At 35.3% G+C, this 25,524-nt stretch overlaps 1 protein-coding gene across 1 annotated transcript in view; it reads left to right on the top strand.

Moving 5' to 3' along the window:
* Nucleotides 1–3,421: 3,421 nt before the first annotated feature.
* Nucleotides 3,422–25,524, top strand: part of LOC101888242 (acetylcholine receptor subunit alpha-like) — a 173,580-nt gene continuing 151,477 nt past the window's right edge. Inside the window, exon 1 of the mRNA XM_005178931.4 lies at nt 3,422–5,851. Coding sequence (XP_005178988.1) covers nt 5,797–5,851 — 55 coding nt within the window. The 5' untranslated portion in view covers nt 3,422–5,796. The remainder of the gene's footprint in view (nt 5,852–25,524) is intronic.

The following is a 25,524-nucleotide window of genomic DNA, read 5'->3' as shown; positions in this document are numbered from 1 at the left end:
TTTCAAAATGTTTGCATCGGTAGAAAAAATGTTTCACAAGTGTCTCTTCAGCAGAATTTAAAAATAGAAAAATACAAAAATATGTTCAAAATGTCAACATTTACACAAAAAGTTGAAAACGTGAATGAAAATTGTAAATTTAATGATATAATTATTCTTCGGAAGAAAAACAATAATTTCTTCTATTCATATTAGTGAGAGTTTCATGTATTTTTGTATAAATTCCCATTAAAATCAACAAACTAAATTTTTGAAAAAAGGAATTATTTTACTATGAGTTACGAATCGTGCCGTATGAACGGGTTAATTTGTGTACCTAATTCTGAGAGCGAACAACGTGATGGAAAGTGTAATGAGAACATAGCATTATGATTCGATAATTTAAACAAGTAAACAATAACACATGGGGCGTATGATGCATGTAACATAATAAATTATTATGAATTATACGTTCCATGGTACCATACTTTTCTTATGAATTTTCTGAAAATTACGCAAAGCATTTAAAAAAAAAAAATAAATAAATAAATATCTATTAAAAAAATCTAAAAAATGTTCCTTCATAATTCATACAAAGAATAATAGTTTCAGAATTTCTTCCCCTCCCCCACTCTAAAAATAATCCGATTGTAATGAAAACTGTAGCGCATGATTGATATTAAAAATAATATTTTCATAAGCTGACAATATGTGGAGTAGTGAAGTATCAGATGTGAGAGAGATGCTCTCTGTGTATACATCTATGTATGTATTGAGTTGTATGTTCCTCTACATCCTTAATAAGCAATTGCAATATTTTTACAGTACTTACTATTGCAGTTTTTTCTCTTTTTATACCCTCCACCATACATAGTATGGAGGGTATATTAAGTTCGCCATTCCGTTTGTGACTCATCGAAATATTAATTTTAGACCCAGCAACACATATATATTCCAGATCATCTTAAAATTATAAGACTAAGACGATTTAGCCCTGTCCGTCCATCCGTCTGTTGTAATCACGTTAGAGACAAAAGGAATTAAGATAGGAAACTAAAATTTTGCACACATCAGTCTTTTGTGTGTAGGCAGGTCAAGTTCGAAGATGGGCTATATCGGTCCACGATATCGAATGGCCACCATATAACAGACCCCCCCCCCCCCCCCCCGCGTATTTCGATTTTTTGATGATTTTAGGCACATTTTTCAATGGAATTGTCTGAAATTCCACACAAGGAGTACCTTGTGAGTACTTTATCCCTTGGAAAAGAACTATCTATATAGGTCCACGATATCGTATAGCCCCCATATAACGGTACCCCCCGATATTGGGCATTTTGAAGATCCTAACCACATTTTGAATGGAATTATCTGAAATTCTACACAAGGAGTTATTTGTAACTACTTTAACCCCTGAAAAATAATTGTCTATATAGGTCTACGCTCTCGTATATCCTCTATATAACTGTTCCTCCCGTTATTCGGTATTTTGAAGATTCAAACCACATTTTTCAATGGAATTGTATGAAATTTTACACAAGGATTTCTTCATAACTACTTCGATCACTGAAGAAAAATCTATAAACGCCTACGATCTCGTATATCCCCCATATAACTTCACCTCCCAACATTCGGTATATTGATGAATTTAGCCGCATTTTTTAATGGAATTGTCTGAAATTTTACACAAAAAGTTCCCTGTGAGTACTTTACCTCCTGAAAAGTAATTTTCTATATAGGTCCAAGATATCGTATAGCCCCATGCATTGGTACCTCCCGATATTCGGTATTTTGATGATTTTAGCCACATTTTCCAATGGAATAGTCTGAAACTCCATACACGAATTTCTCTCTGAGTACTTTACCTCCTGGTAGAGAATTGTCTATATAAGTCTACGATTTAGTATATCAACCATATAAAGAAGTTCCCTGTGAGTACTTTACCTCCTGAATAGGAATTTTCTATATAGGTCCACGATCTCGTATATCCCCCATACAACTGCACCTCCCGATATTCGGTATTTTTGATGATTTTAACCACATTTTTCAATGGAATAGTCTGAAAATCCACACAAGAATTTCTCTTCTTCTCCCTTGGAAGAGAATTGTCTAAATAGGTCTACGTTTTAGCATAGTAATCATATAAAAAGCTTTCCCGAGATATTTGGTATTTCTAGGATTTTCGCAACATTATTCACCGGAATTGCGTCAAATTTCATATTTGTAGTTCGTAATGGGTACTACATTCTACGACGGAAAATTGTCTATGCAGGTCCAGGTCTTAGTATAGCCCCCTTACAACAGTACCTCCCTGTATTCGGTATTTTTAATGATATTAGAGACATTATTCACCAGAATTGTTTAAAGTTTGTTATTTGAAGTTCGAAATCGGTACTATGAGTATTATGTCTTTGTGCATTTGTTTGTAACATGGAGAAGGAAGCGAGATAGACCCATAGTTACTTTTGAGGATCTCCATAGAATCACTTTCTGACTTGATTTATGCATGTCAGTCCCACTGTCCGTCCGTCCGTCTGTCCATGCATTCTTTTGAACAAAACGCAAGTCGCATTTATTATCCGATTGAAATGAAATTTTCCAAACAACATTTGTTTGGCCCAAGGACGAAGATAATCGGTAAAAATGTAGATATAGCCCCCATATATATCTTCGTCCGATTTGCACCAAACGTGTTACATCAGCCCGAATAGTGTGGCATTTTGCACATACAACCAAATTAGGCCTGAAAATAAGTATGCCAAATTTGATCGAAATCGGTTCAGATTTGGATATAGCTCCCATATATAACTTCGTCCGATTTACCTTTTTATTGTACAGCAAACGTCTAATATTTGCCCAAATGGGATGGAATTTGGCACCATCGACAGAATTAAGTCTAGAAGCAAGTATGCCAAATATGGTGAAGATCGGTTCAGATATAGCTATAGCTCCCATATATATTGTTCATCCGATTTGTCATTTTTGTCCTCCGCAGCCGTAATATGCACTCCGTAACAACGATATTCAGGCAAATATATCAAATACAGCTCAGAAAAATCTTTGCCAAATTTTATCGAGATCGGTTCAGATTTATATATAGCTCCCATATATATCTTTATCTGTTTTTAAATTAATTTTGGACCAAATGGGCAATACAAGTCCGAATTTAAAAGATACAAATGCTTCGGTATATTTAGTCCTTTGAACTTTAAATTATAATTACAATCATAGCGTGTATGATTGAATTCTCCAATAAAATCTTTTAACTGTTATGTGGAGCTCTACTAAATTAGCAAAGTGGTGTAGGGTATCATAAAGTCGCCCCCGCCCGACTATAGGACTTTCTTTACTGGTTTATTTCTTATATAAGAATATAAAAATCTTTTTTCAATTAATATTTATTATGTGTTTTTCTTTCTTTTTTCCGTTACAGGTTTAAATTTAAGTAGAGAGTAGAGAACCGACAAGGAAAAAAACGAGGAGGAACACGAACTTAATACCCAATAATAATATAAGAAAAAAATAGAACTTCTGTGAAAAGAGGAAAGCTAAAAAAATATCTATACACATTCATATATGCCCCGCATGAAATAAGTATGTGGAAAAAGAAGTACAAGAAGCAGAACATGATACTGTAACAGCTACCAATAAATATTTATTTATAACCAATAACTGCCATTGTAACGAAATAACAAAAACAGAAAAAAAAACAAAAACAAAATAAATATAATTTTCAATTTGAAATAATAAAAAGAAGAGAACAAAAAACAAAAACAATAACTGCAACTACAGAAGTAACAACAACAACAAAAAGCTGCCACCACCAATAATAGTAATAAATAAATAAAAATAACAGCAACTGCAACTCGAACTGCAACCGAAACGAAAATAAAGACTCCCCCTCAAAAAGAAAAAAAAAAAACAAAAAAATAAACAAAAACCATAACCTCAATTCTTTTTTGGGCGAAAATGATTATAATTGCAAGTCCGTAAGCTGATCAAGTTGAAAACGTAACAATTGAATTGAAAGATAGCCATAGCCAGCGGCAAGTGGTAATCAATCAATTTCGGATTATCGTTTACCACCCCTCCACCCCACTTCTACCCCTTGGCAGTTTTGCCATCACCATGAAATGTTGAGTAAATGGTCCATTATTATCGCATACTGGCTCGGAAAATGCTCCACACCAAGGTCCCGTGTAACAAAGACAACGCCAACGAGCTGAACGTATAACAACGACGAACGTATAACAACGACGACGACTTCGACGACCCTTGGAGCAATTTTCCATTTCATTTCATTTCATTTCATTTTCTCTACTGGTTTTACGTTCGCTCGTTCGTTCGTTTGTTCTTTGATTAAGTCAAGACGTAGCAGATAGCAGCCACCGCAGCCGGAGACCTTCTCAAGAAACTACCAATGAATGAATCCACGAATGTTTGTGCAACACGAGGACATCATACAATAAGAGCGACGACGACGACGACGCCGACTACCGCAACAGCACAACTTGGGGCTGGTGCAACAGTCTCAGCCGCAGTAGTAGAGAGTTACTCAAAGAAGGGTGCCAGCGGGGCCTTGGATACAGCCCGTGACGGAAGTGAGGCACCACAATCCCTTGCGGCACCATTAGCATTTCGAACAAAAACTGCCGCTTACCAACTACGAAGAGTTCCACAACAAACGCAACAACAGCAGGGGGCCAGGAAACAGCACTGCATCTTAAAGGCCTGGCTTAAATGTAGCCGCATTTGTTGTTGCCGTAATACGCCGCTGTATTTTAGCTTCAGATAGCAAAACGCATACCAACGACGTTAAGGCGTTCGTCTTCATTCTTCCAGGAATAAATCAACAACAACAACAACAAATAAAACAACACAAATCACCATAGTTAGTTACGCACACATTTCCACACTCTCTCGTCTCTCTCTCTCACCCGACTCTGCTACCATTTGCCTTTTTTGCCAACCAAAAAGAAATTTCCATCGTCCATCATTTGGGGGCTTAACAAAACGAAACGAAAAAAATACTCCAAAGGAACGGAAAGTCCCGACAAAAGCTTAAGCTGGCAAGACAAACGGCCCTAATTGCCAACTGGAAAAAAAAATCGCCCAAAAAAAACTGTCAAGGAAACGAACTGAATTGTTAACGGATTTTTGCATAATTATCCTGGCGGCAGGGGTGCCCGCAAACCAAGCAAACGTCGTGATCTCCAGTGTATGAGACTGAAATGACAGCTATTGTTGGTGGCAAATATTTTTTATGAAAAGGCTTTCATCTGATTTTTGTCAACAGCAACAGCAAAAAACTACTAAATACTCTACTCTCCAACTCTCTGATCTGATTGGACAACAACTAAACTAACAACAACAGCAACAATAAAAGAAAAACTCTAAGAAACTATCAACAAAAAAACTCTATCTCTTCTAGACTCTGCATCTTTCGTCACCAAAAAAAAAAAATAAAATAAAATAAATCAAACGAATTTTTTTTCTCTAGACTTAAGGATTAGTGAAAAACAGGACTCTAGCGGCCATCATCAAAAACCTACCAACCATCACCACAGTCAACCAAAGGAGGTGTTCAAGCAACCCCTCGCGACTCATTAGCATTCTCTCAAACTCGTAAGATTTCAAACAAACGGCAACGACGTCATCACCAGCAGCAACAACATCACCCACAGCAACAACGACTAACATACAGCCCCCCCTCACCAACGACAACAAGAACAACAACTACAACAACAAGTTCAACTTGATCTTTTGTTTTGCATTTACAAGGAGGCACCATACAAAACTCACAAAAGGGGAAATGAGATGAAGTGGTTTCAAGTGGCATTAGATATGATTCTTGTGCTTTCATTCATATCAAGTAAGTACCAAAGACACTAATACCATTACAATTACAACTACGAGTACAACTACAACAGCAATAATAATAAAAATGGAAATACGAAACGGACAAGTATAAATGGAACTACAACTATTCCATGTTGGATTTTATCACAGACAGCGTTCAGTTGCATTTCTAAAAATGATTTTTTGTAAAGAAAGACAGTGAATCAAATTCGATTTCAGATCTTTTTTAAAAAAATATTAAAAAAGGATAATAGAAAATACTAACAAGTAAAAAAGAAGCTAAGTTCGGCCGAACCAAACTTTTAATACCCTCCACCATTTCAAAAGAAATTGAAAATTTTCAAAAAAAAAAAAAAATCCGAAAACTACCACTTAAATGAAAACCGTTATATGGGGAAGACGTGGACCTGTATACGAAATTTTTTGTCATAGGCTGTAGTGCCCATTACGAACTTCAAATACGAAATCTGTTACAATTACGGTGAATAATTCCGCAAAAATCATGAAAATACGGAATATCGGGCGGTACCGAAGACGTGGACCTGCACGGACAAATATTCTGTCTTAAGTTGTAGTACCCATTAAGATCTTCCAGTACGAAATTTGAAACAATTCCGGTGTATCTTGATTCCCAATATCTTGATGTATCGTCATATGGGGGCTATACGAAGACTTGGACCTGCATACAAAAATGTTTGTCATAGGCTGTAGAACCCATTAGGAACTTCTAGTACGAAATTTGAAATAATTCCGGCGAATAACTTTACTGAAATCGTCAAAATACCCACTATCGGGAGGTACCGGTATATAAGGACTATAGGAAAACGTGGACCTGCATATAAAAATGTTTATCATAGGCTGTAGTACCCATAACCAATTTCAACTACCAAATTTGAAACAATTCCGAATATCGTGAAAATATCGATATTTAGAAAATTGGACCGACATGGCCCATTTACGAACTTAACCTGCCTACTGGTAAACTGCGCATGTATGCAAAATTTTAGCCTTCTATCTCAATTCGTTCGAAAGATAGCGTGATTAAAACAGACAGACAGACGGACATGACTAAATCGACTTAGAATTCTATGCTGATCAAGAATATATAAACTCTGTTGAGTATAACGAGGAGTTATAAACGGAATGACAAAGTTAATATACCCTCCATAGAATGGTGGAGGGTATAAAAATCAATTTCTATTTTTTTTTTTTGCATTTTTGTACCCTGCAACACTACGTGTTGGGACGTATTATAAGTTTGATTGGGCCAAAAATCATGTAACACCACGAAATATTGGTTTCCCACATAGGAAAGTATATATGGATCTTCCTAGCTCGCCGAGCTGAGTCGATCTAGCTATGTGTGTCCGTCCGTCCGTCTGTCCGTGTTAATTTGTAATCACTCTACAGGTCGCAATTATGGTTCGATCTTCACGAAATTTAGAATGGAGGTGTGGCTAGGGTCAGAATAGGTCAGAGATGATCGCATAATATTTAGGGGGTGAAAAGGACCGAAAACTGAAAAATTCCCAAATTTTGCAGTTGCTCTACAGGTCGCAATTATAGACCAATCAAAGCGGAAGTTAGCATGGGGCTAAAGCTTAGGGCTGGGCAGAAGCCTTCCAATTTTGATGGTCATCGGGTAATATTTAGTGGGTGAAATAGGCCACAACATTTTGTGTTAAATAAAAGACAAATTCTCAATTAAACCGCGTATATTTTTAGTCCCGGCGAAATCACAAATAGACGAACAGGTCGCTTCTGACCGTTACGTAGACACCGATAGTACAAAGGAAGAGGATGTTAGCTAGAATGCATATATCTCAAAAATGGCTTTCCCGTTTTTACAAATTTTGTCAATTCAGAATGCCCTCTTGGCATAAAAGAATTAAATCTAAAAAAATTGCATAAAAAGATGCGAATAATGATGTTAATATAGATTTTGTAGTATTTTGTGAAATTTTTTTAATTTTTTCATATTTTTTTATCGCATGTGATTTTTTCAATTTGACTTATAATATTGAAGTGTACATTTTGTAATATTTTCAACTTACAACACAGGTTGGGGTTATTATGTACAGCCTGCAATTATCGTCCGATTCTCACGAGAATTTTCACAAGGGTAGGTATAGGCTCAGAAGAGCTATGCCTATTGTTTTTAAAGATTTATGGGTTGAAATCGGCCAAAAACAGAAAAAAATTCCTGATCACACAATTGAAGCCAATCGACACGCCTCAGAAGAGAGTTAAGGACAGGGAAGAATTCTAACATTTTGTACGACCATTGGATTATATTTAGCTGTAAAATGGACCACAACAACCAACAGCACGACGGAGTGCGTAAATATTGGGCAAATGTCCCTGTTCAGAATGCTAAGGGTAATATCTGGGCAGTGCTCCGTGACATAATTTCAAAAGCGAAATCTTCAAAATATTGTAGTGTTGTAGGGTATCACATGGTCAGCCCGCACTACCGTAGCCTTTGGTTACTTGTTTTTTTTTTTTTTCTTTTAATTTTTGTATTTGAATAAGGAGTAGTGAAATAAATGACTGTTCATCAACGCCCAGACGAAACGGCTGAAGTTAGAATCTTGAAACTTTCGATAAAAGTCACTCTTGTTGCGAAGGGGTCTGAAAAGGCTGGTTTTTTTTGCAAATTCTTACTAGAACGGAACGAAAAGTATTAAAACGTAATAAATATGCTACGCTTTGCATTTGGGGAAGCAGTAGAGTTAGAATTCTTAAATTTGGAATGAGGGTCACTGATGGAGCGTATGATAGATGTACTTAAGGATTTTTTTTTGGAAATTCCTACTATAAGTGTACGAAAAGTACTAAAATGTACTACATTTGGCACCATTTTCGTATCACATGAACGGTTAGAGCCTTAAACTTGAAATTTGGAATGGGAATCAAGGTTGAGGAGTACAGTCGATGTTAAGAGGTAGTTTTCGAAGTGTGTACTCATGTATACGAAAAGTACTAAACGGTACTAAATTTGGTAAAATTTAAATGGATCGAGCTGTAATCTTCAAATTTAAAATTAACATTACTGGCAGAGTGTAGGATTGATATATGGAGGAAGTTTTCGAAACGGTACTAAATATGGTACAATTTAAATTAGAAGAAACGAATGGAGCTGGGATCCTTATATTTGAAATTTATATTAGTGGCAAAGTGTAGAATTGAGATAAGTTTCCCAAAATTATACTTATGTACACAAAAAGTAAGAAATTGTACTAAATTTGGTACAATTTCGATTTGGGAGAACCAATAGAGTTGGAATCCGGAAATATGGAAATAAGAGTACTATTGCATTGTAGGTATGAGGTATGTAGGTATTTATGGAAATTGGTACTTATGTGTACTAAATGGTACTAAATTTGGTACAATTTGTGTTTAGGCGAACCGATAAGAATGGAATGCTGAACTTTGGAATTGGGATTACTGTGGGAGTATAGGATTGGAGTATGTAGGAAGTTTTGGAAATTCGTACTGATCTGTACTATGTGGTACTATATTCGGTACACTTTAGATTTGGATGAATCAATAGAGCTGGTAGCCTGAATTTTGGAAATAAGATTACTGTCGTTTTGTGGTATTGGAATATGGTGGTGTTATTGGAAATTTGTACTTATACGTACTAAATTTGATACAATTTGAATATGATAGCACCGATAGGGCTGTAATCCTGAAATTGGGATTACTGTATTGGGGTATGTGCGAAGCTCTGGAAATTATATAAACTAAATTTGGTACAATTTGGATTTGGGTGAACCGATGGCACTGGAATTCTGAAATTTGAAATGAGAGACTCTGATGGAGTGCAGGATAGTTGTTCCAAAGGGTTTTTGGATAAGGTTACGAAAACTTTTAAACTTCCGAAATGGCACCATTTGGTATTATGTGTATGGATAGAGCTAAAACTAGAAATTCGATATGAGAATTAAGTATGTTATATATATACGAAGGTATTTTTGAAATGTTTACTAAGTGTGTGAGCTCTCCGAAATGGTACCAAATTTTGAACAGTTTGGTTTAGGGTGAAGGGATAAAACTGGAATTTTGAAATTTTTAATTGGCGACCTTATTGGTGGTAGTTTTGTGATAAAGTGGAAATGTGCATGAAAATGAACTAAATAGTACTATATTTAGAACAATTTGTACCGAATCTTACTAAATCTTGTAATCGGGGAAATTGAAGAGCTGAAAACCTAAAATTTGATATAAAGATCACTGGTTGTATCTGAGGTTGAGATATGGATATTGTTTTGAAAATGCATACTGTAATAGTTAGTAAAGTACTAAATGGTTCTTAATTATTGAAAAAAGGGATAGAGTTGAAATCCAGAAATTTGATGTGAACGTCACTGTTAGTGTCTGTTGTTGAGAGGTAGAGTCGGTTTTGGATATACATAATTTTTTACCTTTTTTTAATTTTATTGAATGTCGAAAATAGCATCAAATTTTAGAATAAGATTAGATTTGTTTTCAATTGGTCACTTTGGCTCAAATTATGGTCTTCAAACGGCCAATGAAATCATCACTCGCTGTCCAAATGTTGCTCAACGTTATTTTGGTTGAGGTGATCGACACTTTGGTATTTTTGGTGCTAACCTTGCTTTCCACAATACTCCAGACCCAATAGTCCAACAGATTCGTGTCCGGATATTTTTGTGGCTATTGTGCGCTGGAAATGATGAGATGAACCTCGTTTTGTAATCATTCTTGGGTGGCGCCTGCTGAATGCGATGGTGCTGAGTCCTATTGAAAGTCCAAGGTCTGCGGCCAAAATGTTTGCGTACCCAAGGCTTACACCCTCCAGAATATTTTCGCTATAATATTCGGCATTTGTTCTGATGCCACGGTCGATTAATACGATCGGAGAGCGACCATCGGCTATTATGGTGGCCCACACAATCACCATGGCCGGCGCTTCAGTTCTGGTGGCCAACCGAAGGTACACATTTTCAGCTGACCTCTTTGGCAAGTAAACATGATCATTTTGTTTGTTTACAAACTGTTGGAAAACGAATGTTTTCTCATCGGAGCGGAGAAAACCAAATTCGGCAGTTCACCACTTTTGGCAATTCACCAAGCGAATCAACTCTTTAGCTCTTTTCAGTCTATTTTCTTTCTGTTGCCGTGTAAACTTTTTGGAATTTCAATGACTCTACCCCCCGAACTCATTTTTCAATATTTGCCGAATGGAACATTGCGATATGTCACGAGTAATTTTTCGAAATCACACTATCACGATTGAATTCCATCAGAATAACTTTTTTTCTGGATAATTCTCACCAAAATGATACGTTTGTAAACAATATAATGAGCTGTCACTGGAATAATTAATTTACAGCTGTCGGACGAGTGGTTTAGAAATGACAGCAGTCTGAATTTGGTTACTGTTTTTTTTTTGTCTCACCCTGAATATCAAAATTAAGCTGAAGGTTCATAAGCAGCTTGGCATCAGGGAAAGCCATAATAATGTTAAATCGTAAGAGAAGACCGTGACTGGATTCGAGAGCGTTTCTGGTATCCCTTTAAGCAATGTCACAAAATATGTCATGCGAAGACTCCAAGCTGCTTATATAACTATACCTTTACTTTCCTATCTTGATTCTCATAGCAAATTTAAAGTCTTTAGCTCCATCCTTTCATATAATAGCAAATGGTACCATTTTAGGACTTTTTATAACCTTAAGGTTCGAATTTCCAAAAAAACGCTATGGTACGTCTATTCTGCACTCCATCAGTGAGTTTCATTGCAAATATCTGAATTCTAGCTCATTCTATATGTCCAAAACAAAGTATTCAATTTATAATACATTTTAGTACTTTTCATACCCTTTTAGTACGAATTTCTAAAAACCCAGACTACGCACCAAGACTGACCCTCAATGGAAAATTTCAAGATTCTAATTTCAGCTACTACGCTGGGTGCTAATTCTCGATTGATCAGTCAGTTTACTCTTGTATTTATATGGATAACTAAGACTTTCTAAAATACATCATTCTACAGAGGACCTTCAAGAGGTCTTCGTAACATAAAAGACCTTTAAAAAGTCTTTATTCTTTAGAAGACCTTCAAAAAGTCTATAGAAGATCTTCAATAGGCCTTTTAATGGTCTTCTTTCTTTCTTCCTTCTTTTTCACGAATTTAACAAAAATTGAAAATCCATTTAAACTGGACCTTCAAAATCGTAAAAATATTGAAAGGTTATCCTATGAGGACATAAAATGGTGAATTTTTAGTTACGGGCTTTAATATTTTTGACGATTTTGATTATATATTCTGATCTTAAAAAAATTCTAGATTTTTTAACCCTTTACTTGATAAGAAGCCTCATAATAGGAATTTATTTTTTTTTAATCACCACTGATTGTAATTTCACTAATTTAAAGGGTTATAACTTTACGAACAGCGAACCAAAAACAAACACACAAAAAAATTAAAAATTAATTTAATGAAATCATAACCCATCATCAACACCATGAACTGTGGTATTTGTGTCAAAAGATCAGCCTCCATGCTACTGACACTGTCGTCATCAAAAGTTTTCTTCGTTTTTGTTTCTTTTTTTTTTTTAATTGGGTTTCCTTTGCCTTCCATTCTGGGTTATTTTTTCCTATTCTTCACGGCTTTATGTTTGTGGTTTCCTTCGAGCTTTTCCCTTAAACGTTGGCTATCTCAATAAACAATTCAACTTGACCCAAAAGAATAGCAAAGCTGCACACACACACACACACACACACACTAAAATGCCAACATGTCAAACCGAAGTACGGCAGCCAGAGGCGTAGTTTAACATTTGAACTCTGTACAGCATTTCACAGTGGGTGTGGGTGTGTGGAGATACACTAACTTGTCTAAGCGAGAAAAGTAAACGCGGAATATTATTTTTTTTTCCTCTCCGTTCTCTCTACCAACGCCAACCATAATTATTATGTCCCAAGTATTCTCTTGGCTGATATTTGCTGATGAGGCAAAAACATGGTAGCCAAGTTTTCCAATTCCTTATCCGGTGTTTCTTGGTCCCTCTCCCTTGCCGCCCTCGTTGCATTTAGGTGCCAAGCAAAGAAAATGAAGTACGAAATGAAAATGAGAAAAGACATTCATAAATGACCACCACCATTCAGTGCAATATTTATATTGTAACGGGCAACCAGCCAGCCAGTCACTCACTCACTCCGGCTATGGTTGCAATTTCTGGTCATTTTTTTTTGCAGCCATCTTCTCGTTATTGTACTGTACTTTAAATAATAGAATTTTCAAAAAAAAAAAAAAAAAAAAAGAAAGTGAATAATGAAGGGAATAGAAAAAAGGAATGAATGAAAAGCCATTTGTGAGTGTATTAAATTTCATTAAAATTGCTTATGGTCTTCGTTTAATGTTTTTGGGAAGGGGCAATCAATATTTGTGGAGAATTTAAATTTAGGAATTTGATTGTAATTGCAAGATTAAGAAAAGAAAACAGACCTCCAAAAGATATGGAGGTCATTCTGTTGATGACCTTAAAACGAACTTCATTCTATAGAAGACCTTCAGAGGTCTTCTTTCTATAGAAGACATCTAAGTGGTTTTTTTTCTATAGAAGACCTCTAAGAGGTCTTCTTTCTATAGAGGACCTCTAAGAGGTCTTCTTTCTATAGAGGACCTCTAAGAGGTCTTCTTTCTATAGAGGACCTCTAAGAGGTCTTCTCTCTATAGAGAACCTCTAAGAGGTCTTCTCTCTATAGAGAACCTCTAAGAGGTCTTCTCTCTATAGAGAACCTCTAAGAGGTCTTCTCTCTATAGAGGACCTCTAAGAGATCTTCTTTCTATAGAGGACCTCTAAGAGATCTTCTTTCTATAGAGGACCTCTAAGAGATCTTCTTTCTATAGAAGACTTCTAAGAGATCTTCTTTCTATAGAAGACCTCTAAGAGGTCTTCTCTCTATAGAGACCCTCTAAGAGGTCTCCTCCATATAGAAGACCTCTATGAGGTCTTCTCTCTATAGAAGACCTCTATGAGGTCTTCTCTCTATAGAAGACCTTTAAGAGATTTTCTTTCAATAGAAGACTTCTAAGAGATCTTCTTTCTATAGAAGACCTCTAAGAGGTCTTCTCTCTATAGAGAACCTCTAAGAGGTATCCTCCCCATGGAAGACCTCTATGATGTCTTCTCTCCATAGAGGGCCTCTAAGAGGTCTTCCCTCTATAGAAGACCTCTATGAGGTCTTCCCTCTATAGAAGACCTCTATGAGGTCTTCTCTCTATAGAAGACCTCTATGAGGTCTTCTCTCTATAGAAGACCTCTATGAGGTCTTCTCTCTATAGAAGATCTCTATGAGGTCTTCTCTTTAGAAAAGATCTCTAAGAGATCTTCTTTCTATAGAAGACCTCTATGAGGCCTTCTCTCTATAGAAGACCTCTATGAGGCCTTCTCTCTATAGAAGACCTCTATGAGGCCTTCTCTCTATAGAAGACCTCTATGATGCCTTCTCTCTATAGAATACCTCTATGAAGCCTTCTCTCTATAGAAGACCTCTATGAGGCCTTCTCTCTATAGAAAACCTTTATGAGGCCTTCTCCCTATAGAAGACCTTAGGAAGATCTTCATTCTATAGAAGACTTGAAAGAGGTCTTCACTCTGTAGAAGGCATGAAAGAGGCATTCTTTCTATAGAATACCTAAGAGGTATTTTTTCTATAGAAGACCTCTAAGAGGTATTTTTCTATAGAAGACCTCTAAGTGGTCTTCTGTCTATAGAAGACCTCTAAGAGGTCCTCCTTCAATAGAGGTCTTCTTTCTATAGAAGACCTCTAAGAGGTCTCCTAGCTCTGTAGAAGAGCCCTAAGAGGTCTCATAGAGGTCGTTTATAGAAATAAGACATTTTAGGGTTTTTCTTTTTATAGAAGACCTTAAAGCAGTATTTTTTATAGAATAAGGTCCTATTAATATAGAAAGCCTATAAGAGGTCTTTTTCTAAAGAAGATTTTCAAAAGATCTTTTTATGGAAATCTTTGAAAGCTCTTTTTTCAATAGAAAACCCATTAGAGGTTATTTTTCAATAGAAGACCCTTAAGGGTCTTCTTTCTATAGACGACATCTTATAGAAGACCTCTAAGAGGATTTATTTCTATAGAAGACTCCTTTAAATGGTATTTTTCTATAGAAGACCTTCAAAAGGTCTTCTTTCTATGGGAGACCTTTAAAATGCCTTATTTCTACAAAATATCTCTAAGAGATCTTCTCTCTATAAAATATCTCTAAAAAAACATCTTGTCTTTTAAAAAAAGACCACTAAGAGGTCTTCGTTTACAGAAGACCTTTAAAAAAGGTTCTGCCTTGTAAAGACCTGTAAAAGTTTTTTAGTCCATAGAAGGACTATAAGATGTCTTCTCTCTATCAAAAAACTTTAAAACTTCTTCAGTCTATGGAAGGCCTTTTAAAGGTCTCCTTTGTTTAAACGAAGTATTTTTTCAACAGGATTTCAAAAAGTTTCTAACAAGTCTGTCGTTTTTACCCCTGAGGTCCCCATTTTTTCGTAAGAATACTGGGATTGAAACTCTCTGATCTTGAGTCTTTTCTCCGCCCTACATGGCCATTTAGAACCATCAGCTATGGTTTTATTTTTAACTTTTTCGTTGCTTTTTTTCAAAACATGTTTTTTGTTGTTTTTTTTTTTTTAACCTGGGCACCGTGCCAACTTAGCCTTTGGCTTAAAACAAGAATGACATTTGCCTGAATAGCACCAACAAAAGGAATGCCGACACCACTTCACACAGATCCTCAGCCACACTTGGCCAATATTGAGATGACATTTAACAACAAAAAAAAAGGTTTATTGTTTAAATATAGAATACTTGCCCCTAGAAACTATTTACACATACCAAGGCATGTACACAGGGTCAGTTGCACAAAAGGGAAAATAGGAAAAATAAGAAATGCTTTGGAATCTTCAATAAAAGGCTCAAAAAAACAATCTTAAAAATTGCATTCCTTGCCATCAAGACCTTGAAACAAAATATTCATTAATTTTTTTTTTTTTTTTTTTGGATTTGTGGATCCTGAATAATTTTAAACTCCGCGTAAGTCTGCGAATATAATCCTAATCAAAAAATCCTCTTCAATAAATTCTTTAAATTTGGACAGCGCCAATGGAGCTTGATAAAATGTAAAGTTGTCGCACAGTGTTATTATCGTATCTGACTCAGAAAAGTACGACTTGCAATTTAACCCGTCCTCCCATGTAATTTTCTTTATCCCTTATTTTGTAATTAAAAAAATATTCACCCTTAAAGCCACCCCGCAATATTAAATAACTTTAAAAATGACGGCGTAATAAAAAAAACGTCGACAATTACTGAAGGCCCGACACAAAAACGTCAGATCAGTTCTGTTTTAATAGCCTTACAAATTGCCTGACGACATGACCTACATAGAATTTCCGCTTCATATTGAATCAGCCAACACCACTCCCAGCACCACCCACCACCACCGACCGACAATCGATATTGATTTCCCATTCAATTACAAATAAAGGAAAATTATATCATATTTCACAAACACGGAGAGTTAAAAGATAAAAATTAATTTTATAGACACATCAGGGTTGTATTTTTTTTTTTTGCGACGATGAATAATAATTTTGCAAACTTTTAATTTTTTCCTCAACATCGCCGAAAAGGTAAATGGGAAACAGGTATAAAAAAGTTCCTGGATGGGTAACGGCATCATATCTCACCCACCAGCAGCATCAACTTTCATGTTGGCATAATATTCACGTTAAGACACACATTAAGGTGGGAATATAATTTTTGGGATATATTTATTGTTTGAGTGTATGCGTGTTGTTGTTTTCATGAAAAAGTTATACGTTTATTAGGGAGGGTAGGAAATATTAGGGAAATATCATGTAAAATTTTATATATAATTCAAATTAATTACAGGGATATTTGAGCTATAAACGTGGATTTATCAAAACTATTTTTCAAGGGACGTTTTTACTGCTTTCTAAGGACATTTAAGGGTAAAACAATAATTTTTCAAGAAATATTTGTTGAAGGATAATCAATAATTGTTGTTAGATTAATTTTCCAATAGTAATCTGAGCGGAGAAAAATGGTGATTTTTTTAAATTTTTTAAGGATACATTACTAAGACTATTTTTAAGGACCCACAGAGCCTTAATCATGCATTTCCTCAGAATTTTATTAAGAACATCAATAGAGTTATACTCATTGGTTTGTAGAAAAATTTTTAGAATATTTTAAAAGGGTTGTTTTTATAAAAATTTTCAAAAAAATGTTCAAAGACCATTGATTTTTAGAATATTTTAAAAGGGTTGTTTTTATGAAAATTTTCAAAAAAAAAAATGTTCAAAGACCATTGAAATCATAAAGGTCTTGTGAAAATACGTTTTTTTCAAGGACCCTTAGAGCCATAAATGTGGACTGAAATCAAAGTGGGTTTAATTTTTTAGAACCATTTTAGCGCTCGTGGTTTTTTAAGTATATTTTCAAGGACCAAACAAACAATAATCCTATATTGTTTAAGAATATTTTCAAGGCACTTATCGGGTATTTCTCATGGACCATAGGAACAATACGCAAACATGATTTTATAAAATTTCATTATAGATCACATTCTGGGATTCTCCGAATATTTTCAAGGACAAAAGTGGATTTTTAAAGAGTTTTAAGGACCATTTGATAATTACTTCACTATTTTTAAGGATTTTTTTCAAATAGTACAAAGTTTTCCAAAATTTTTTAAGGACAAACGTGGAATTCTAGTGACTTTTTAAGAACCCATAGCGCATTGAAAACAACTCATTAATTTTTAAGAAAAAAAAATGTCTAAGACCGTTCAGCATCTCTCTTGATTTTCTTAAGAATATGTTTAAAAGCACTCCTCTTAGATTTTTTCAAGGTTTATGGAGCCATATGCGATATTTTTCTCGTGGATTTTTTCCTAGAACTACCCGATGATTTTAAAAACATCAATGTTTTTCAAATACAATTTCGGATATTTTTTTAAATTTTCAAGGCACTATTCGTGGAATTTTTGAGATATCTACTAGGATTACATTTTATAGGGCATTCACGCGGATTCTTATAATAATTATTGTCTCGTCGTTTTCGTCGTGGATTTTCAAGAATATTTCACAAGGATATCCATTTAATTTTAAAAAATTTTCAACGAATATCTGAGACATTCCAGCAGATTTTCTGAGAATATTTTGTAAGAACATCCGCGTAGATTTTTAAGAATATATTTAAGGATTGTATGAGAAATAATAGAGACATTTTTTTTTGAAAATAGTTTTAAGTATTATTTTAAGAATATTTTTTTAAATACGTGGCTTTTTGAGCATTTTTTCAAGCATAATCTGAAATTGGATTTTTTGGAAATCATTTTCAAGGACATATACGAGGATTCAACTAATAATTTTCAAAGATATCCAGGTGAATTTAAAATATATTATTTCAAGGATTATTTACATTGAGTTATTTATAGCAAATATCAATGACATCCTAATGAATTTATTAGAATATAGTATCAAAGTCTATATGAGATACCCATGTGAATTTATAAGAATATTTTTCAAGGACATATATGTGAATTGCTTAAAATATTTTCAAGGACATACACATGAATAATAACCGATTTTTAAAAATATTTTTAAGCAAAATTGTATAAATATTAACTGAGACACACTCATGGAGTTTTGAGAATATTATTCAAAGACATCCATGTGGATTTTTGAGCATTATAAAGGGCAATCTTAGACAAATCCTTGGATTTTTATACCCTCAGCCATAATTTAATAGGTCAAAACGTGTCTCATCGAAATAGCGTTTGTTAACCCTAGGTCTCTTTGGACCAAATACGCATTTGGAGTCGTTTGAGAGATGTCCGTCCGTCTGTCTGGCTGGCTGGTGCGCACCATAACCTTGGAAGGGAGTATCCGATTTGGTCCAAACATGGTACCCCGTAATATTTTTGTCAAACTTAGATCGAGTTTGGAGATGGGCAATATCGGTCCACTCCTTCTGGTACCTCCCCCACAAAATGTCGAATTTTCAAAGAAAATATTTTATCGCACAGGAAGAAAATTAATAATCCCATTTTGTTCTTACTTTGCGAATCCTAATATTTGCATCAGTGTTACGTCAGGTGCAAAAATTGACAAGATCAGCCCACTCTAACAATTACCTCCTCCACAAAGGGTCATCATTTTGAATAATTACAACTCTTATTTTCACACATCCCAATATTTTTATTGGACCAAGGTCTGGCGTTAGAATGAAATATATATGTCCCCTCCTTCTGGTACATCCTACACAAAAGGTCGACATTTTCAAAAAATGTTTTCTGCACGGAGAGAGAAAGGATAATCCGATTTTGCTCCAACTTTGCAAGTATTAATATTTGCCTTAGTGCTAGGTTAGGTGCGAAAATGTATATAGAAAATATATATAATATATAAAATATTGGTCCACTCCTTCAAGTACCTCCCCCACAAAGGGCCAAAATTTGGAATAGTTAAAACGTTTATAAAATGTGATGTAAGTTTCTGATCTTCTTCAAATTTCACACATCTCAATATTTTTATTAACCCAAGATCTGGCGTTAAAATGAAATATTTCGGTCAATTCCTTCTCCTGCCTCCACCACAAAAGGTTGAATTTAAAAAATATATATATATTTTCTGCACAGAAAGAGAATCGATAATCCAATTTTGTTCCATCTTTCCGATTGTCTTCAAATTTCACACATCCCATTATTTTTATTAACCCAAGATCTGGTGGGATCAAAAGATCAAAATTTTGATCATCTATGAAGCTCATAAGACGCAAAATCAACATCTGATTCTATTCAGAATTGGCACATCTCAATATTTCTATCAACCCCAGATCTGTTATAAAGATGGTAGATATCGGACCATTTCTTTTGGTACCTCCCCCACATAGGGTTCAAGATTTCTGAAAATCACAACGTTCAAAGAAAGCGAAATAAGCATCCAACTCTCCGCAAATTTCACGCATCCAAATATTTTTTATTATGTATCCATGACTTTTGGTATTGAAAATGGGCCATATAGGTTCACATTTTGGTATAGCCTCCATATATGTTGGTACCTCCCTATTTTCGGCATTTTGATGATTTTAGCGACATTATTCACCGGAATTGTTTCAAATTTGGTATTTGATGTTCGTAATGGATAATACAGACTATGACAGAAATGGTCCATGTAGGTCCACATCATCGTATAGCCCCCATATAACGGTACATTCCGATATTTGATATTTTCACGATTTTAGCGACATCATTTACCCGAATTGTTTCAAATTTAGTATTTGAAGTTCATAATGGAACTACAGCCTATGACAGAAAATTGTCTGTGCAGGTCCACGATTTGGTATAGCCCCATATAATAATACCTCCCTATATTCGGTATTTTGATGATTTTAGCGACATTATTTACCGGAATTGTTTCAAATTTGGTATTTGAGGTTCGTAATGGATACTACAGCCTAAGACAGAAAATGGGCCATGTAGGTTCACGTTTTGGTATAGCCTCCATATATTGGTAGCTCCCTAATTTCGATATTTTGATGATTTTAGTGACATTATTTACCGGAAATGTTACAAATTTCGCATTTCAAGTTCGTAATGGATACTACAGCCTATGGCAGAAATATGTGTGTGCAGGTCCACGTTTTATGACCCCCATGGTACCTCCCTATATTCGGTATTTTGAATTATTTCAGCTACTTATGAACAATTTTTTTTAAGTTTCGCATTTGAATATTCTAATGGCTTATGACAGAAGTTTCCTATGCAGGTTTACGTCGTCGTACGTAATGTACAGCTACTTTCGGTATTTTAAAATTTTAACAGAATTTTTAACGGATTTTATTTGTTTGAAAATTGCCTAATTTGTACCAAATGTTGGAGGGTATTCAAAGTTCAGCCCGGCCGAACTTACAGCTTTTTTACTTGTACAAAATAATCCTTCTCGAAGTAATATCCGGCACTCTATAGCAATGTTATTTTGTATAAAAAATTAAAATGTCTCCATCAAATTTCGTGAAAATCCATTCAGAATTGGATATGCCTCCCCTATATTAGTTCCCTCTGAAACCAAACTCTAACTGCTCTAAAGCCAAAGGTTGATTGCCTAATTTGTACCAAATGTTGGAGGGTATTCAAAGTTCGGCCCGGCCGAACTTACCGCTTTTTTACTTTTTTTTTAATAGAATCCTTCTCGAAGTTATATCCGGTACTCTATAGTAATTTTATTTGGTATAAAAGATTAAAATGTCTCCGTCAATTTTCGTGAAAAACCATTCAGAATTGGATATGCCTTCCCTGTATTAGTTCCCTCTGAAACCAAACTATAACTGCTCTAAAGCCAAGCGTTGATGGGTGGTATGTTCCACATCAAATAAATTCTTTTGTTACGGGAGCTCTACTAAATATGCATAGTGGTGTAGGGTAGCATATAGTCAGCCCAGCCCGTCTTATGACTTTTCCTTACTGGTTTTTAAATTGGAAACGTTTTAATTCCTACTTCTCGAAAATTAGAAATACCACACTGATATTTCGAATTGATGATTTTTGAAATTATTCAAAAAAAATATTTTGATAAATGTGTTCGAGCATCACGCCTATATAAGCCATACCGTTTAATATATTGATGTAGGGTAATAAATGGTGTAGCCATAAATCTGGATTTCGTATTTGGAATTATTGAGCCTCTAACTTTAATGTCCCTCCACCCTCATCCATATTTTTTTCTGAATATTTATTCAGTCAATTCACACATTTTGCAATTGTTTTCTCATTAAAATTCATACGAATTGTGTTCGACGCAACCCAGTTCGGGGGCTGAAATCAGACTTTGCTGCTGTTGTGGTGCAAGCCCGGGCTGTTGATGATGTTGGCGCTGCTGATGATTATCAATCGAATCGAAACGAAATGAAACGCCTTTGCCTGAACCATGAATAATATTTTGTTGGAAACAAATTTTTGCTTTCGCTCAGACATTCAGCGAATGAATCGAATGGAAAAAAAAATCATTGATTGCCTTTGAAACTTTACACGTAAATTCAATTAAATAATTTACGTCTTACGTGCGGCACTTAATGTGCTCTGACGGATTTATTAAATGAAAGAAATTTGCTCTTGTGGAGTGAAGTGAATGAAGTGTGTGTGTCGGTGTGTTGGTGTGCACACACACACTTCAATGAATTTTATCATCAAGTATGGATGATGTCGATGTATGGGTGTGGATGTGTGTGTGTGTCTGTAAATTCATAATCCTTGAATCAACCGCATCTACATGTACGAGGCCAATGAAACATTTGATTTTATGAGTGATGCGAACGAAACTTAATGCAATACTCAACACGTATGTCAGCCTGCGTGTGTGTGTGTATGACTATGCCAATATCCACACACACACACATTAATGAGACAATACATACATAGATAACACTTAAATGCCATAAGACATTTTTCAGGGGGGTAGAAATTTAAAAGCTTAAAATTTATAATGAATATTAATGCGATTCGCCCACAATCTGACATCGCGGTCTGGCACACTTTAAGCCCAAAAGTAACTTGTCGTGGAAGTTCACAACACACACACACACACACCCACACATAAACCCGGACAGATAATGCCCCACAGCCGTTGCCATTTAGTTGAAATTTTGTCACAGTCATCAAGTTATGTCCGCACATATGTTCCGGGCAAATTACATTACATTGATTTTAATTGCATTTTTTCCGCCAGCAACAAACAACAATTGTTGTTGGTTTTGCTATCTCAACCACTGGTACACACCAATGCAATCTTGGTTGTGTATGTGTGTGTGTGCATTTGTGGGTTTCGATTGACGTCTGACCAGATAGAGTAATGCTGATTGTGCAATATTGTGTTTAAGGAAGTACAAGTTAAAGGGCATGGACGTTTTGATTTTAAAGGAAATTGTTTATTCTTTAATTGTTTAATTGTGTGAAGTATAAATTTTGAACATGGGAAACTACTTTCATGGAGAATTTGTTCAAGTTCGTGGGTAAATGTGACTAGGATTATCAAAATACCGAATATGGGTGGGTATCGTTATATATGCGCTATAGGAAAACATGGAACCTAATATTCAATGTTCTGTAACCGGAGCTAGAACCCATTATGAACAACAAATGCAAATTTTTATACAAATCCATGAAAAAATGTAACAAAAATCACCAAAATATCGAATATCAGGAGGTACCGTTATATGGGGCCTATACCAAAACATAGATGCCTACAATGTTTCGCCACACAAACTAGAACCTATTATGACAGACTAATACCAATTTTTAAACAAATCCGAAAGAAAAATGTTTGGCAAAAATTATCAAAACGTCGAATATCGGAAGATAACATTCTATGGGGGCTATAACAAAACGTTGACCCACATAAACTTTGATGCGCCACCGGATCTAGAAATCTTTACAAACTACAAATATCAATTTTTAGACAAAAGATTATACAAAAAAATTATAAAAATATCGAATACCGGGGGGTACCGTTATATAGAGACAATACCAAAACATGGACCTATTCTAGAACCTAATATGACAGGTACATACCAATTTTTACACAAATCCGTAAAAAATGTGGCAAAAATCATCAAAACACCGAAAATCGGGAGGATAGTCCTCATATAACGGACAATACCAAAATGTGGACCGATATATCTCATTTTCAATACCAACCTTTCTAGACACAATACAAATTGTTCTATTAAATTTTGAAGCTTTACGCCAACTAATAGGGCTGTATCGTGATTTCAACAGACAGCCAGACAGACATCGTTAAATCTACTTAGATTTTTATGCCGATTATAAATATATATATTTTATGGGGTCTACGACGAATATTAAGGGATGTTACTCCAAGATGGAGGGTATAAAAATACGAATTCTTTTTGTAAGAGAATGAAATGAATATTTTGAAAATCGAATATTTTGAAAATCGATCCATGCGATCTTTTGTGAAGATAGGTCCATTATTATTTATAGGCCCTATATAAGTGCAAAGATTCCCAAAACCGAGATGAATTCGAACGTCGAAGCTTTTCCCACTGATATTTTTTTATACCCTCGGCCATATGGCTACAGAGGGTATATATCATATGATATGGCAAAAACGTTCCTTATCCAAATAACAGTTATGTCCCTAGATCTCTTTGGACCAAATCCATTTCATTACATTTGGAGTCAATCTAGCGATATCCGCCCGTCTGTCTGGTTCACATGATAACTCTCGAAAAGGTACCAAATTTATTGCCAAATTTAGATCGGATATGGGCAATATCGGTGCACTCTTATTGGTACCTCTCAAACAAAAGATCAAACATAGCCACAGAAAATAATTTACCATTTAGAACAAGAAAGGTTAGCACAATTAAAAAAAAAAAAACCTTTTCAAATTCCAATATTTTTGTCAGTGCTGGGTCAGGTACGAAAATTGACAATATTGCCTCATCCATCAAGTAGAACGAACCACTCCCTTTGGCACTCTTCAAGAACTTGTAGTACATATTTACAAAACCATCACCATTCTTACCCCCAGATACCAACAGTGATATATATATCCAGTTTCAAGATTTAAGCTACATTCCATCACCCAATACTGAATTTAGTACTATTTAGTACTCTTCGTGCAACTATAGCACACATTTCCGAAATCACCTCTTTATCACAAACCAACCACCAGCAGGCACCCTAATTCAAAATTTAAAAATTCCTGCTTAATACGTTCAAACCATGCTGCGCGCACACTTCTAAAGGGAATATTAGATATATCAAACTTACCTTCCAAACTTGATTCTAACACTTAATTTTAAGGTTGACGTGAAAAAACTGCAACAAAGTCAAATGCCATATTTTTAAATTTTTTTTAAAAAACGTTATTGAATGAAAGCAAAAAAGGTCGGAAATGGCATTAAATTTTAGAATAACTTTAGATTTGTTCGGATAGTTCACCTTTGGCACGAATTATGGCCTTCAAACGGTCAATGAAACCATCACACGCTGCCGAATGTTGCTCTCCGTTATTTTGGCCCATTCCCGGTGAAGCGCTTGCTTGAGGTGATCGACACTCTGGTATTTTTAGTGCCAACCTTGCTTTCCAAAATACTCCAGACACAATAGTCCAACGGATTGGTATCCGGGGATTTTGGTGGCCATTGTGCGCCGAAAATGCAGCGATGAACCTCATTTTGTAACCATTCTTGGCTGGCGCGTGCTGAGAGCGATGGTGCTGAGTCCTGTTGGAATGTCCAAGGTTTGCGGCCAGAATATTTTCGCGATAATATTCGGAATTTATTCTGATGCCACGGTCGATTAATACGAGCGAGGAGCGACCATCAGCTGTTATGGCAGCCCACACCATTACCATAGCCGGCGCTTGAGTTCTGGTGGCCAACCGAAAGTGCACATTTTCAGCTGACCTTTTTGGCAAGTAAACTCTACAATTTTGTTTGTTTACAAACTGCTGGACAATGAATGTTTTCTCATCGGAGAAAACCCAAATTCGGCAGTTCACCACTTTCGGCCAAGCGAAGCAACTCTTTAGTTTTTTTGAGTCTATTTTCTTTCTGTTGTGGTGTAAGTCCTTGCACTTCTTTGGAATTTCA

The sequence above is a fragment of the Musca domestica genome, unplaced genomic scaffold (assembly GCF_030504385.1).
Source record: "Musca domestica strain aabys unplaced genomic scaffold, Musca_domestica.polishedcontigs.V.1.1 2, whole genome shotgun sequence".
Lineage (NCBI taxonomy): Eukaryota > Metazoa > Arthropoda > Insecta > Diptera > Muscidae > Musca > Musca domestica.
The sequence above is the reverse complement of the archived record's forward strand: the minus strand, read 5'-3'. Positions and strand labels throughout refer to the sequence as shown.